Source organism: Anas acuta, chromosome 3, assembly GCF_963932015.1.
Source record: "Anas acuta chromosome 3, bAnaAcu1.1, whole genome shotgun sequence".
NCBI lineage: Eukaryota > Metazoa > Chordata > Aves > Anseriformes > Anatidae > Anas > Anas acuta.
In genome coordinates, this window is record NC_088981.1 from 67,804,274 (window position 1) to 67,821,876 (window position 17,603).

General features: G+C 33.8%; 1 protein-coding gene across 2 annotated transcripts in view; it reads right to left on the reverse strand.

The window, feature by feature from the left end:
• NT5DC1 (5'-nucleotidase domain containing 1) overlaps nt 1–17,603 on the reverse strand; it is a 146,723-nt gene that overhangs the window by 33,675 nt on the left and 95,445 nt on the right. For both annotated transcript variants that reach the window (XM_068677653.1, XM_068677654.1), the window contains exons 7-8: nt 14,078–14,252; nt 9,055–9,152 (exon numbers count right to left, since the gene is read on the reverse strand). In XM_068677653.1, the coding sequence (XP_068533754.1) occupies nt 9,055–9,152; nt 14,078–14,252 (273 nt within the window). The remainder of the gene's footprint in view (nt 1–9,054; nt 9,153–14,077; nt 14,253–17,603) is intronic.

Below are 17,603 nucleotides of genomic sequence, written 5' to 3' on the forward strand. Positions count from 1 at the left end.
AAAAAAAAAAAAAGACGTTTTGGATGAATTGGGTTTCCTAAGCATGGCAGCTTTCATGCCTTATCTCCCCAATACTGATGGTGCAATCCAGATCAAACTCTAGTTCCATTCTCTGCTAATATCCTGAAATAAATGAAAATAGAAAGTGACTTCAAAATTATGACTGAGAATTTTCTATCGATCCTGACTTCTAATGGCCTCCTTACCATATGTATATGTGTTGAAATATTTCAATACAACTACTGTTATTAACTCTATTTGTAGTTTATATAACTACTCTATGTTGTTAAAACAACAGTTATTTTTAAATGATGATGTATAGCAACCACATTTAAAGCATCATCACAACTTACAGATTTAGCAATATATTTCCCAGAAATAGGTTCTTTAGTAAACTTTTTCTAAGTATACAGGCTTGGAAAACTTAAAATAAACTCAAAATTCACCAGATCAGCAAGGTTTGACATACTTGACTATGAAGAAAATTTCTTCCATTAAAATTAAACATAAGCATGTTCTGATAACCAATAACCAATTTTAAGAAATCATTGGTATAGAACTGTCTTCTAACACAAAGCTTACTGCTTTTAAAAAAAGCTTACTGCTTTTGATAACTTGAAATTATTACTGAATAATTATTGTATTATTTGAAAATGTCAGTGTAGACCACATCAAGTTAGAAGGTCCAACTCCTTAAACTTATAAAGGATATATTACTGAACCATAAAAAGTAAATCCAGAAGGATTAATTGCAATTCTGTTATCTTAACTTCTCCATTATGAATCTTTGGAAAAAGCTAAAAGGATTTTCACAGTCAAGACTCTCATTGAGTCCTTATGCAAACATAGTTTACAATTCCTCACTGCTTCTGGATTAGGACATTAGAGATCTTAGTTAAATATGCAGATCTGCCAGAGATAAGATTATGGGTAAGTCATTCAATCTTTTTCAGTTTCTTGGCTCTAATAGAAAAGCTAGTATTTTTGGTTTTCTGACAATTGTTTATCTCTTTTGCCCATGAACTTCTTGAAGACAGAGAGCGACTCTTATCATGTGCTTGCACAATACCTTAAACAACAGGGTTTTGAGTTTTATCCAAGCCTTAAATATAATGTAATAAAATCAATAACTAGGATTTTGCAATAGTGTTAGTTAGTTACTGCAGCTCCTTTTGAAAATGAAATGCTCATGCCATAGACAAAGAATTCTGTTTTGGACAATTTGGCAATTATGCTAAACATGTTTTCCAGTTTTAACAAAAGGAATATTGTTTATATGCAGTTTTGAAAGCTTTAGCTTTCTTTGAAATAGCTTTCCATAATATTTTTATCAGTTTAGTGCAAAACACAGTATTTAATATCAAAGGTAATCAGCTGAAGCAACCCCTGCTGTCTTTACACAGAAGTACTTTGCAGTTTTCAGTGTTTTGATTTTTGGATGAATAACTTCTTATTCCTTTTATCCTCTGTGGTACTTTGAACAGTATGCAAACATATAAAGAACTTGGCTTGAGACATTTATTTCATTTTTTTTTTTCTTTTAAATAAGGATAGGCATTGGAGAATTTATCTACAGTTCAGCATTCATCTTCAAAAACAAACAGATGCCCTATTTCAAAGACTATTTAATTTTTTATTTTTAAATAAAAAAGGAGTTGTTTGTGAACAATAGGGGATATAATGGGGCCTAGTTTCATCTGAAGTTGTGTCTTGCAGTTGGATTTGCTGAATGTCAATAGGGTTTAGTGTCTCATGGATGCTTTTCCAGTAGCTAGGTCATCTGTAGCCAGACTCTCCTGTGTTGATACTTAGATATCTGTTTAGGAATCAGTTTACACTGTACCCTTTCCTTGATCTGGGACAGACAGACAATACACCCTCTTTAGTCTGTAGAATCTGCATTATTTCTGAGAATACTAAGCCATACTCAAATGTGGCTGAAACTGTGTTGCTGATAGAGGCCTGCAGTTGGGGATGGGAAGAAATTCCTATGTATACATGCCATGTAATTTCATAAGCCTCAATATTTTTGGACAAGAGACTAAAGTTGAAGAAATAGCTTCGTAGATCTTCTGGCTAATATAGTTGAGGCATCGACCAAAGGAGCTCAAGAGACAGCATCCAACCCACTTTCCAACAGCTGGCTCAGCTGATAGCCATGTACCTACCATGCCAGTTAGGGGGGGCAGCCACTGAAATCCTAGCGCTTGGCCTATACTCCCAGTTTACAGTACTGTGCTTTGTAGAAACAGAAACTGAACTTGACCACAAAACCTCCAGCTTCTGATCAGTGAGTATATATAAATGGCACAATGAGAATCTGTTTGTCCACCACTTCTGAAGCAAATACCAGAAAAGCCCATTCCAAGAAACAAAACAAAACAAACCCCCTCCTTTCCCTTAGCAGAAAGGAATGACCTCTCTGCTCAGATACCAAAAAGGAAGTATGGTCATTTAAAATTTGGTTTACTTGTTCTTTGGCTACCATGCAGCCTGACTACTACAGGGTGGCAGCTTCCAGTAATTACACCAGTTTAACTACATCACTGTAAAAGTGGATACGTATACAAATACAAACTGCAGATTTGTCCCTCACATCATTTAATAACAGGGCTATAATGATAGGAGTCCTTAGGAGTCGGACTCAATGATCCTTGTGGCTCCCTTCCAACACAGGATATTCTATGGTTCTATGACACAATTCCAGTTAGTAATAAAAATTTGCTTCCTCAATCTCTGATTTGATGTCTCTGCAATGGAACCCAAATGTTCTGAACACTTGTTTTTATGAGGCAATGACCATCAAATGTGGTAGACAAGGACTTTGAAATCTATCAGAACAAATGAAGTTTTATGCCAAGGAAGAAAACTAGTTTTGGTACCAGCTGTTAAAAATGAATTGTGTCTGTCCGTGATTTTATCATGACTCTACTTCACAAAAGGATGCATGTGTACACTTGCCCAACTTTATTTTGCTTTTTTTGCATCTGTTTTTGATACTTTCACAGAGACCACTGTACCGAATATGTACAAAACAAAATCCAGACTGTTATTGTCAGCTAAAACTATGTTTAGCAAACATGAAATAAAATTTAACTGTTAGGGAAGAGGTCCTTTGCTACAGTCTCCTTTTTTACCAATCACATGGCTTAAATACAAACATGTTGATGATACAGTAGGAAATGATCAGCTCTCTGTTCTCAAATTATTCCCAAACTGTTGATTTCAAATTATATATAGGTACTACCTAGCAAACTTTATGAAGATTAATTGATAAATCATTAGGTAACAAACAATGTCATTTTCAATGTTTGTCTGTAACATAATTATCCTTATAGTCCTTAATAATCCTCATAATCCTTGATAATCCTTATGGTTTTCAAAATAATAATAATAAAAAAATCAGGATCTATTACTGAATATGAAAAAAATTCTATTTAAAGCCTTTCATCAGCACTTAGTTGGTTACAAAGAAATTTCACTTCCTCCAGAAATGATGGGTAATCTCTAGTCATGAATAGGAAATAATTTTTCGTTGGTGACTTAGGTGTAGAACCAGATGCTTTATCTCTTAAACAGTGGATCCCCAACCACCAGTGAAATACAAAACCTGTTACTGGTATTAGAGAATAAGGACAGCCTTGATCTGAAAGTCGTGATGTCATGAGGTAAAAAAAGATCCAGTATTGAAAACTAGAGTATAAACATATGTCATTTATTAGTTATAAATTTCCTTCTCCTTTTCTAAATATCCAGGAAATACATGACAAACAGTAGCAATATACTCCATAGAATTGCTAAACAAATCTCCATGAAAAGCATTGCATTGCTTTCACGGACTATATGGCACTGGGGGATGTTTTAACAACACGAAGGCACTCATTTTAGAAGTCATATGGAAAATGTTTATGGACTTTATTCCTTCTGATTAATGCAGCAATTATCACAATAATCACAAGCTTTCAGGCTGATACGAAGAATCAATATGTTCAAAAAAAAAAAAAAAAAAAAAAAGGCAGCAAGCACAGCTGCATTATATAAAGAAACACCAGGAGTCAATAAGGGAGTGGACTTCTCTGCAGAAGGCTTCCCAAGCCTACAGGGCCCTTGGGTGGGAAGCAACCACATGTCCTGGTGTGGCTGCTTCTGCTCTTCTACGATTGGTGAAGAGAGATGATCAGAACAACTAATACAGGCAAAAAAAAAAAAGTAAGATTTATGGAGTTTTAACTTCTAAGGCTAAAGGTAAAAAAAAAATTAAAAATATATATACATTTTTGTTTTCAAAAAGCCTTTGTTGTAGAGGTAGCAACTGAGACACTTATTATGTAGGAATTATAACAACTGAGCTATATTGTATACTCAATTCAAAGTGATTTCATTGAAAATATCATCATTTTCTGGAGATGGCATATATGTTCTTTGAATAAGTGAAATGATGCAAGGCTAAAAGGTATATTCTCTTTTAACAGTGGAATGCATCTATATCAAAATTTCCACCTTTTATATATATATGTTAAAGTTTTGCTAAGGGTCTTTAAAAATATTTATTGGGAAGTACTTTAGTATTCTTCTGCCTGTGAAGACAGAAGTTTCAAATAAAAAGAACAGTCTAGAAAGAAGTTACGTCTTACACATTTAATGTCCGGGGAATGAAGTCACTCCTTTCCAGATCCCACTCCTTGGGCCTAAAAGGCCTTAGAATATAAATGCATAAAAATAGCTATACATGTATAAGCATAGGCTCAATTCTCCACCCAATTCTGTCTCCCATCTTTGGCAGTAATCAAGCCCAGATGTCACAGAAGAAAACTTAAAATGCAGACATGGGATCATCTCTTCCTTAAGTCTTGCAGACCCTAATAATCAAAGACTGTATTCACACTACAAGCATGTCATTTTATATCCTGTCCCCTCATTTTCTTTTCTAATTGATCTTTTCAGGTCATAGCATACCAATGTAATATTATTTAAAGAAGTAGTAGTAGTAGTATTTAAAAGGATTGAAAAGAATCACTGAGGGAGGAAAAAAGCTTAATTAGTGAGTTGTGGCAGTTACAAGAGAATTGGAAAAAACTGGAGGACCGAAAGACTTTACTGAATTTGAGACTACATCATACAGGAGAGGCACCACAAGCAGGACAGGAATTTGAATGCAGGAAAAAGGCAGCCAGCCTAGAAGTGTAACTGAAAGTGGGATTTGAAAACATGCAGGAGAAGGAAAGTAGGTCCGCTTCTCTACGCATTGGACAAAGTCACAGAGCCTCACAGAAAAATTTCATCCACCACTACTCCACACATAGGATCTTCTCTGGCTCATGCAAAGAAGATGCATATATGAACATATATATCAGTACATAAACTCTAAAATATGTATTGTAAATTTAGATGCTGAACACATAACAATCTGAAATGCAATTTTAATTTATCACAAAAAAACAGATCAAAGTAGACAGTAACTGTTCCTGAGCTGGAAATAAAAGATGTAAAAGTTTTATTTAGTACCAAGAGAGAATATGCTGTACATACAGACTTAAAGGATTTCAAGGAAATTAGGGCTATCTTTAGCATTTCTATTTTAACTCTGCATTCCAAAAATATATATTTGGCAATCATTAGAACTAGTACTCTCAACATGGGATTTACTCAAACACTGTCAACCAGATCCAGGTCAACCAGATGTTATTAGCATTTTCAAGATTCATTTAAAGAATTTCCCTCTGTAAAAGAAAATGTAACCTTGTGAACAACAAGTGCCTGAGATAAATTATGGAGTATTTGTATTATGGGAGTAGAGACTTTTGTTTAGCGCTGTTCTCATAAAACATGTGCTTTGCTACATAAGCTACATATAAATATAAAAATGGTTTTACCAGGTAATAATAAATGTAGCTATTCTACAAGCTAGAAAGATATATATACACTGTTCTTCCATTTAACAGTATGGCACTTTGAAAGATAACTATGTAAAATAAATAATTAAAGATTGTGCTTTTCAATGCCTCAGTTTAATAAAAAGCAGTCACACAATTCTTTTAAGAATTCAAACTGTGTTTTGGTTTCTTTAAATGTTGCATGCTTTGAAACTCAAAGTAGTGATGCGTTTTTAATTGCACAATTAAAATAATTTTTCGTTGTTCTAAATGGGTTAGTTTTAAAACTACTTGCCAACTGAAAAAAAATATTTCTGCACAACAGTTATCTGATGTCACACCTCTAGACAATGACTTTATCATGTTGTCCTGTTTCAAATGTTTACTGAACACAGTCACCTTTTTGAAATTATGCACTGAAAAGAATTTATCCTTCTCTTCTGTAAACTTCAGAGACTTTCTCTTAGTAAATCTGGAGCAAAAATCCTTTTATGTATTAATAAAATTCAGCTCCAGTTCACAATACAACACTTGAGGTGTTTGAAATTAAGAATGCATTCCATATTTTTTGCCTACATTTTTATGTAGGCAAAATGGAATATAAGGGCAAACCTAACTAGGTGTGTCGTTAGAAATTTGTTCTAACTCAGATGCACTGATGGAAGAACACAGCTAAAACTTAGCCCTAGAGAAATGGATAGGATTGATAAGCAGTTCAGCCACTGAAGTTATTTCACATCATTTTCCACAACAAATTTATTCACAGAACAAAATTTATTTCACTTACTGAATGCTTTTTTCTTAATTTCCTAAAGAAACCCTTTGTGGTTTAAGAAAATATGTCCACCTATATTTTTTTTCCAGTTTCAAAGAAAAAATGAGGTAGTTCTATTTCCCTCATAAATTATGTCCGATGATTTAAGAAAAGAGAGGGTGCGAAGCACAATGGCTATTTTCCTTAATCCACAGTGGCAAAAGAAAGAAGCTAGATGAAATTTGGAATTTTCAGTAGTTCTGATATGAAGCAACACATTAGAAATTGTAAATCCAGCTCAAAAAAAAAAAAAAAAAAGTATCAGAAACTCCCCCATGCACTGTTTTAGAAATGAGTTGTGTTTCTTGGCATCTGTTGCAACTGTGTGAAGTCATCAATGCCTGTCCTGAAGCTGTAGGTTTGTTGCAAGGAACACAGAGGGACAGAAACAAAAGATTCATTATAAAAACATATTATTTTGGTCATTTTCTTATATGATTATTCCTATTTTGGTGGTTAAAACTTCACATACTCTTAAACAAGCTCTTCACTATTTCAAACAGTGTCTCCAAAAGCCTGTCATGCGTAATTATGAGTATGCCTATACGCATAATTCTTTGCTTTGAATGTTCAGATTGGTCTTTCAGAACAAACCATTTACTATCCATTGGGTACAAGTTTATTAAAAAGATGCCCACTAACAAGTTAATAGTAATTATTTATCTAATGATTGCTTAGATATCTATCACTTATCTTTTTATATAGTCAGGTCTCCAGAACTGAAACTACACTTTATTTTGCAGTAATTAGTCACACTTTATTTTGCAGTAATTTTGCAGCATACACACTGAGTGACCAACCCTCACTTAAGCCGCTTTGTAATGTTAAAATACAAAGTGAATGAAAAACAGCAAGCTAGTAAGAGGTCTCTAGGGAACACTGTTCCTGTTTAAATGCATAAGAAAGTAACAGCTTCATGAAAATTGGTACTAATCTAATAATGTGATGAAACTAATTCTACACTATATTTCTTAATGGAGACTTTTTCCTCTCTTCTAACCTTGTTTGCACAGAAAACTTTTTGCCTGTCTATTAAATTTACTGAAACTGGCCAACAGGTTCAAAAGTTACTAGCTGGATTACTCACAGAGAGACACAGCAGGATTTCCTTAGGAAATGAGGCTAATAAGATTGTTTAAAAATATCCAAAGTGGATTATGTCTTATTTTCAGTTTTCATGCTATGAAATTAAATAAAATGTTTACAGAACTGAGCCTTTTTCACACTTTATGTTTTTACTTTTTATTCTCATTTCATAGGAATAATTTCAATTTCCCTCCTGAGTTTATTTATTCTAAAATTGTCAACTTGCAATTTCCTAGTTGTACTAAACCTTTAAAAATTACATTTAACATTTATGTTACTTACTTTCCTATATAAATAGATCAAACATTAAAATTCAGTTTCAATATATATATTTCCATATATATTGTTTTACTATAAAGATTCCACAGGAAAAATTTATTTTGGGCTGGAATAGCTGATTTTCCTGTCATAAAATGCTAAAACACAGTTCACTATATGCTGACTTATGCTATTTTGGATATAAGATTCATTTTCAGGTAGCCTTTAATCATCGGGATATTTACTAAAATGTGGAAAAAATAACTGGCTTCAGCCATGTTTCTATTGTTATTTGTAGTTCAACACATACTGTTCTTGTCAATGTCTTTTGTTACAACCTTAATTACCTAATGGACAGCATTAGGTTCTCAAACATGCCAAACGCTTCAGAATGTTTTAATTAAATTGAGTACAGGGGCACTTCCTTTTTGCCTACTCTGTTGTGATTTAGCCAAAATACACATTTAATACCTTCAGGTTTCCATCATAAATCATTTCCTTTAACATTGCAATTTTATTTGTACTCTTCTTTGAACTTCCTTTAAATTCTTCAAATGTTTTTAGTATGTTTTTTTTGACCAGAACTAAACTTGATTTTCTGAGTATGATCTTGTCAGCACAAGAAAGAAAATTATTCTTTATTTTTCATTAATATTGCAATATCTGAGCCTCAATACCATTTTAAATTAGTCACAGCTCTGCCTTTTCATTGTAATTAATTTCTCAGTGCTCCTCAGTCTTAAGAATTTTTTTTACTACTATCTCTAGAAGAGTCTTGTGTAGAATCCATTTGAATTTTCACTGCTTTTTCCTCTCTTCCGGCCTTGTTTGCACAGAATTTTTTTTTGCCTGTCTATTAAATTTACTGAAACAAGCCAACAGGTTCAAAAGTTGCTAGCTGGATTACTGAGACACATGTTTTCAAAATATGTTGTCTAGGTGATTAGTCTGTTTCTGTCCTCTCACTTTTTTTTTTTTTGACAGATGTAAGCAGATGAGAAGGGAATCATGACTGCTACTTACCAAGAGTTCGGAAAGGTCTTTGGTTTGGGGTATGGGAAAAGAAACCAGGTTTCAAAGCGTTTGTGATCACAATGTCAAAATACTCTTCAAAATCGTTCCTAGAAATAAAAGGAAATTAAATTAGCTAAGATGCCACTAAATATACTTAAGTATATAAATATACTTATATACTTATAAAAAGACTTAAGAAAATAACAACAACAACAAAAAATCAATAAGGAATCTTCTGACACTTTTTTTTTTTTTTTTTGATGTTTGTTCAGTGTCACTGCTGCTCTTCTGTACTGATGTAGTTAAAACTGAAAGGACAGCTGGACTGAGAACCCACAATACTGTACCTTCAGGATTGTTAATTATTTGTAAAAAGAAGTTTCTTGGACCACGGAGTTTTGAAATATCAGGACAAAATGTAACAGATGATATAGTTTGATCTCAGGTGACAGCATAACTACAGATATACAGAAGGGTGTAAATAAGGGGTTTTCTTTATAAAACATGAATACATGAAGTCAAGTGATTTACTTACAAAGGGAATTTCTTAGAAATATATTCTTCTAAATCTGGATTTAGGGGTTCCATATACTACAAAAAATCCTAATTACACCATTTCTGTCCTCTCTTTCAATTTCCAGCAGAGTGTCCTACAGTTTTTTAACCACTGATCTCTGATTGTGAGAGGGAAACAGTTTTGTTTTATTTTTTTTTTAACTGAAAGGAGTTATCTTTAATGGAAAAGATGCCTAGACTGAAAATTTCACATTTCTCTTCTGTTGAACTCTGAACTTTTGAGACTGTAACAACCAGAGCTAATTCTTGCAGGACCTGCTTGGAGTGGTGTGCTGGGCCCAAGGTGATTTTGGCCTCACCCTTGTTTCTAAACACTTTGTTTAATGGAGTATTTTCTCTGATATGGCTTCCATCTTGCATCTGTGGAGCAATCCAGGCCTTCTTGTTGATTTGCCTTATTAAAATATTTCCCCAGTTGAAACTGTGAAGAATTGAAGTTTCTGGACGCTAATCCTTACTCTCTCCCGGTTTGAGCAGAAAGCTCTTAAAAGCTCCACATCTCAACTCTGAGAAACACTAAGGCCACCAGGGATCAAAGAGCATTGCTTCTGTCCGTCTGGGAAAAGGGGACACTTTTTTTTCTGTCTTCTTTCTTCTCCTTCTCTCACCCTGGGGAGCCTGTGGGAAGAAGTTAAAGCTTCTTTTGGCCCCTCACAGAAAAGTTCAGTGCTCATATTAAAGCTTTATCCTGGGTATAGAGAGGTCAGAACAACTAAAGATACCACATACAGAAGAACATTTAATCTGGTATCTGTATTTGTTTTATAAACCCATAAAGCTTTATTGCTCATTCAGTACTCGTGAACTTTCTACCTAACAGCCTTTAATAGCAGTCATATTGTTCTGAGAAGATATGTCTGCATATCTTCATATGTCAAGCAATGATATCTGATTTTCTATAGCTTTGTGTAGTATACTTAATTTCATGCTATCTATCCTACCATGAGATGAACTATTTCTTGAGGTGCCAGTTACTCCTATTCTAGGAAAGGTGTTCTTTATTCTAAGACCTCATTTATTATATCATCCATCTGGGAGCTGTAGCAAGAAATAATAAAAATAATGCTTACCAGCAGGTTTTGAAGTTACTAAAATATAAAATCAGGCAAATGTTGCTTAAAGCGCGATTATTTTTTCAATATTGGAAAATGTAAACATTTCCAGTTTGTGACATGTATTTTACTTTAGTAGAAATGTTTCTTTGCTTGGGTGACTGTATTATCTATAACATCTAAAAAATGATGAATACTCTTGCAAGGAACACAGAATTCACAGATGGCAAGTCCAGGATAAAAAGAAGCACTAAAATACTATCAACAATTGAAGAAGCTTATTGGAAAAAAAAATCTAGCTAACCGTGTCATTTTCAAATAATCTACAATTTTCCATGAGACTGAGATAACTAAAATCAAGAATGGTCTCCCTATGAGGCTACCTATGAATTTTTATTTTATTCCCTAAATTACATTTCAGCCTTAAAATGTCTTTATATTTCCTTCCTCCAGTGAAATTTTAGTGTTTAATTTTCTTTCTTTTAAAGATAAAGAGCAACAAATTATTTGGAGATTTGGAGTATTCCAGAAGCTTAACAAGCAGACATAGCTTTTGTGCTTAAGTATCAACAGAAGCTTTTCATTCATAACATTTGGCACAAATGACATTTCAACAGGTAAATAAAGCTTGAACCTTCAAAATAAAGCCAACATTTCAGGAGTACGATGAAGACTTGTGGGAAGAATAACTAGTTCTTTGCGTAAAACATTTGAAACAGAAATTAGTCTTTCACAAGATTTGGTTAACTTTTTCTTGATTTGTTGAAGAAAACATGTTTTGTGGGGAGAGATGTTATCTGTGGCTGTTTTTGAATCTTGTTAAATTTCATGTGCAAAGCTACTGATTTTATGAGTACCTACACCTGTTTTTACATTACTATGTAACATTATTCATGACAAAATTTGTTCCAGTTACTGTTTGTGATTGGAATGGTGGCCTGTGGTTACAGTAGTAGTCAAAGAGTAGGATGTATCTCACATAACTCACATAAAGCTATCTAAAAGTAGCATGCTGAATTCACTGCTAATGGTCAATACAGAGCCAATGGGGAACTATCCACACCCTTAGAAGGAAATTCATTCTATTTATTTCAGACATTATTTTATGGTACAGAATGAATTGTTAAGGATGATGCCCAATGTTTTCTCTCCGCTAACCACAGAGGGTGTCAAAATCCCCAGCTTTAAAAATTCATAGCTTTTAAATGGCTAATACTGATGAAAAGGTGAAATGACATGCTGCTTCAGTGCCTATGAATAGACTTAGCTTCAGGTGTGCTCCTGATAACACTGTAACATTCAACTACGTTGACAAATGATTTTATTGTAGGTAAGCCTGAAAAGTCACACCATGATATTGCTACTTGCATGAATGAACTTGTACTTGCTTCAGTAGGCTTATATACCTTATACATGGTTCCCAGCAGTATGTGTATGATCTGGCTGGAAAACAGTTCCTATTTTATCTCAAAACCAGATTTTCTCCTACACTTCCTGTTCCTTACCAAAATGACTTTCAGTTTAAGGACAACTTGGTCAGATGAAAGCAACAGGGATACTTTGCTCTTTAAACAGTAAATGATACACTTAAGCAAGTATTTCCCACTGCTGATTTTATGTGGACAGCAATTTCTTAGCCAAGGGGGAACTTTTTCAAGAAACTGCCAAAAAATTAACAGTTCCAAGATAGGAAAGAGGTTGAAAATTCACATGCATCTCCACTTTTCATGTTTATCTTTATTTATTTATTTATTTATTTATTGGAGGTAATATTATAATATTGATTAATTGAAAAGAAGTAGGGAAAGAAATGTAATAAAGGAGTACATGGAAGAAATTCATAAGGGTTGCTGTAAAAAATAAAATGCAGTTACTCTGGCAAAATTAAGGTTGAGGGAATAGATAACAGACATGAATCTAGGATATATTCCAGTATCAGAAAAAACAGCAAGGGACAGTAGATTCTCATCATTTGATACAAGAGGCATTGAATAAACAACAAGAATAGAAAGTTCAGAATTACTTTCAGTAAAAAAAAACAACACAACAGTAAGGTTTAATGGACAGCGGAGTACTCAGTCCTCCAGAAGATGTGTTTTGGAAGCTATTTTGCATGAGTCACTGAAAAATGTGATGGTAGTAAACACTGTAGAATATCTTACACTCATGAGGAAAGAGACAAGGGATCTCGTATTTTTTTAGCGGAACATCTCTTCTGCCTTTTGAAAGGCAAGCAATCCTCTCTGCTACCTTTCTTACTGCCTACTAACAGAATCTCTACAGATGCCTTAAAACTTGTGAAATATAATTCACCAAGGAAAATAAATCCAAAATCATTACATGTAGCCAATGATTTTAGTTTGGTATCAACTTTTCATTCAGAAACACACTAGACAGATCTACATTAAAAAGCTAATTCACAAACATCTTACTTAACAGGAGAATTACTTTCTGAAAGCAAGTAGATTTCACACGCAAATGAGCATATAAAATGTACATGCAATGCATTAAGAACTGACACAGTTGATACTCCATTTAGCATTTAGCCCAGACAGTACAAAAGAGAGGTGATACTGGTGGGACTGGTTCTGGGAGGTTGCTCTGATTTTCACCTTACCTGAGGTTTTCTTACTGTGCTGCTGTATTCACTCTGCTGTTCTCCTGCATATCCGGAGAGCCAAGGTTGGCTCACATTGCACTACTTTGTTCCTTTGATTCACTTATTGAATAGTCTCACCATGTCACCCACCTAGCTATTAGCATCGCTGATTAATTCCTTTCTAGGGGTGTAAGTGGTAGTTCTGGCTGCATTTCACTGAATTCTGCTTGACCGGTCATGTTCTTAAAATTACAGACGAAAAGTAATCGTCATCAGCAACTGCAAGTCTCAACCAACTGCAAAGTTTTATCTCTTCTGCTGTTATCTGCAAATACACATTCCTAATGAACAAATATCACGTGGAAGGCATTGTTAGGAAGAAGTATTTGTAAGGTTTTCTGTGTACATTTGATGCAAGGAACTGAAGTATTGCTACTACTTAAGCTCATCACTGGAGAGGCACAGACAATATAGCAAAAATGTATGATAAAACTGGGATTCAGATGATGTCCTCAGTTATATGTTGGCCTGAAAGATATTCTCTGACATCTTTAAACCCATTATGATGCCCAGAAAAGATGTAGGATGTTAGCATGCTGTGGGTCAGATACAGCTCACAGACTCAGAAATGAACTGAGGTTTGTACTGAGTAGCTGTTACACTCTGTCTAGAGACAGACCCAACAGAAACCTCATATCCAAGTGATTTACAACACATAAACAAAGTCAAATTAACTTCTCTATATCTCAACCTTATCTCCAGTTGATGTCTGTTTAATATAATTTGAAAAGGACATTTCACTTACCCAAGAATATATTCACACAGGAGCCTGCAATAGTCACTGTGAGAACTGGTAATTAATAGCAGAATCTTCCCAGCACTCTTCAGTTGTTTTAGCCACTTTTTTACAGACTCGGGACATCTTTGTAAGTATTTGTCTGGATGATTTTTCACTTCTGGGAAATACATCCCACATTCTTCTAAAAAATAGAACAAAATTATGCATTAACCAATCCTGCTTATAAACCACTTAATCCACACAACAAATATCCTTTTATGTGCAAACAATAGGATTTAAAAAGGCAAAGCAAAGTTTAAAAATTTCCCTTGGTTGTAACTCAATATAAACAAAGAAACCAAAAGGATATGTTTTAGCAGAAATAAGTTGGTAATGGCTTTTCTGTTATGGAATTTTCACAGTTATTTTATTTGATGTTCTTTTACTTACAAGAGTAAATAATGCCTAAGTTTCAGGTGGTATCTTACACAACAAATAATGACTTTCTGTTGCCTTTGCTCAAATTTTGGATAGCAAGTTTGTGATTTTAAAATTAGTTTAATGTTTGTTCAGAAAATTGTAGGGATACAAAATCCCCAAGAACATCTGTTCAGTTTCTTATGCTTTATTTTAGCATTGTCTGATGAATAACATGCATGTTAATATTCTTGCAGTTTTCACAACTAGCATTTTTTCTGCGAAAGGCTGATAAAACAAGCTGGCAAAACTCACAGGGATGTGGAATACTAGGAACAGATGCAAAGAAAAAAAATCGATACATTTTCCAACATCAGTAATGCTCTTTTTGCTAAACATAGCAGAAACAGAATTTTGCAAATACATTCATTAATATCATGTCAAATAAAGATGTACCTTGGTATAACCCATACCTGCTCTACCAAGTTGTCAAATTAACATTAAAGTTACCTTTTTTTTTTGCATCATTCCTACGACTTAAGACTACGTATTTCCTCTGTGCTCAAACTTTCTGTAACCAAAACTGTCAAGCTAGTTAAAGGTCTAAAAAGAAACACAGTAATTATATAGATAGAAATGATACCAAGTATATAGATAGAAATGATACCAAGCTTTCAGTCTGTATGTGCTATAGTGTAATAAACATCACCAACACAAGATTATTTTTTTTCTAGCATTTGTTCTATATGCAACTGTCTGTGGTCAACTTTGCTGAACGATTTAATAAATCCCAGACATTACTTAGCCTTCTGGTATGTGAGTAATGCTATTCTCAAGTTTGAAAAAATAAGATTTAAACCACTTGAACTTCAACTATTTAATGAAAGAGAGAACACGTATGGTTGAAACAGTAGTATCAAAGAGAGACTGAAAGAAATATACCAAGTTTTAAACGTAATACTATTTCATGAGTTACACATTCAAACATCTAAAGATAGCAGGAAAAATGTCTCCCAGAAGAAGTTTTAAATTGGCTGTTATCACTACAGCTAGACAGGAGGTAAAAATGTCTTATTCTGTACTGTGACTTGACAGATTCCCTTCCAAAAGTTGCAGAGTAGACTGCTAAATCAGAGGAAAATCCCTCAACCAAAATCTATCAACTTCTAGCCAGGTCACTTTTTCAGTTCTTCATAGTATTTACGTCAGGACATGTAACAGACTTTACTGGGGGATATAAGCATGCCTGCACCTAGTATTATGGGATGCCATGACATTTATCTTGACAGCTAGCCAAGAACAAATATTTTATTTTATTTTATTTTATTTTATTTTATTTTATTTTATTTTATTTTATTTTATTTTATTTTATTTTATTTTATTTTATTTTATTTTATTTTATTTTATTTTATTTTATTTTATTTTATTTTATTTTATTTTTTATTAAACAAAGTAGATTTACCAAGGAAAGTTTCCTGTGGTGTTTCTTGCCCCTCTTTCCTGGAATGTGAATACTGTTTGGGGTGAGCAATATAGTTTTTAATAGCATAAAATGCATTTTTTTCCCCAGAATTATCATTAGCAATTGTATTTAATGTGCTATGTAATGACAATTTTTCTTCTTTCTCTCTTTTTTTTGTGGAATATGCACATTACACAAGCATGAATGGGGACACACACTAAGTAGGTTTGACTTTGGCTCTCACAGGCTCAAACATTTGAAGAAAGATGTTAACATTCATTTATATATGTAGCTATCTATCATTATTTTTCCCCTAATGTGAAAAAGATATGAACTTTACTGCTGGACACACTTTGTCGTTTTTTTCCTTATCAAACACTTCACACTCTGAGTGGACTCTTCTTTGATGTGTATCTAATTTACAGACTTTGAGTAAATTTAAACAACACTATGTTCTTTCTCCATGCTCTGTGAAGTATCTGCTGCCTGATAAATCTGTGATTTTTTTTTTTTTGTTACATCTGAAGTGTAAAAGGTCAACAACTTTGGATTCAACATATGAGGTGAAAGAGAGTCTTATTCTAGTTTTCTATCTAGATCCTTAAGCCCAATTGTTAATTGCAGGCAGACAATGAATCAGTTCTTGACATGGGCATTTGAAGTTTGCTTCTGGCTGTTTGCTGTATGAGGCAGAGATACTTTGGAAGAACCCTCATTAAAGCACACTGTACTGTAATTAGGTCGACTTGGGTCAGGAAAATAGTTTTAACTTAATTCCTAACATACTATTGAGTCTGGTGAATACAGTTTGGTTGAGTATAGACTTACAATCTTTCACCAAAGCTTGCAAGATTTTACTGAAATCCAGATGGAATCAAAGCTGAAAATCTTGCTCATTATCTAATACCAAGAGCTGTTGTTGAGGAGGAGGACAACAGAGCCACAGGCACCTTGTTGCCAAAAATAGTTGTGAACGTTTAAGCAAGATAGAGAAAGAGCATCATGTTAAGCCCTCACAGTCAAATGGAATGATTTGACAGTGAGAAATGAAGCATTTTTTCCTAAGGAAATGTTACCACTATGCCATACGTTGTACTTTACTTTTTGTAAGGCATAATCAAACCATAAAATTATTAAGAAAACTCTACTGAACAAAAAGTTAGTAAGCAATCAAAAAAGAAGTAATTTTACTGGAGCCAACACAGGAGAGGAGAAAGTAAGTTAGTGCTAATGAGTGTGGTTTTGTGCATACAAACATACAACTCTCATTCTGAAAAGCAGAAAAGTAATTCTTCAGACAAGCACCATTCTTAAGAAATAAGTCATGTCTCTAGCCTGCAGTAATTCTTGTAGACCATCCAAGTTTCAAAATACTCTTTAAAAATGGAACTATGAGCACCCTTTAGAGAAGCTTTGGTGGCCCTCAAATTCACCGTATCAAAACAGGGGACTTACGGTGACCACCAGATCTACAATTGACCACTCGCTATCTGCAAAGTGTCCAAAATAAAATCTTTCTTTTTATCTATTTTATGAATACTGCTTACTATGTAGTTATATGGATATTGACATGTATTAATACCTGCTCACAAATCAGTGACAGCAAAACAACAATAACAAAACAAATGTCCCAGCTTTTACCTCAAGTGTTTCTATATAATTTTCAGATATGGT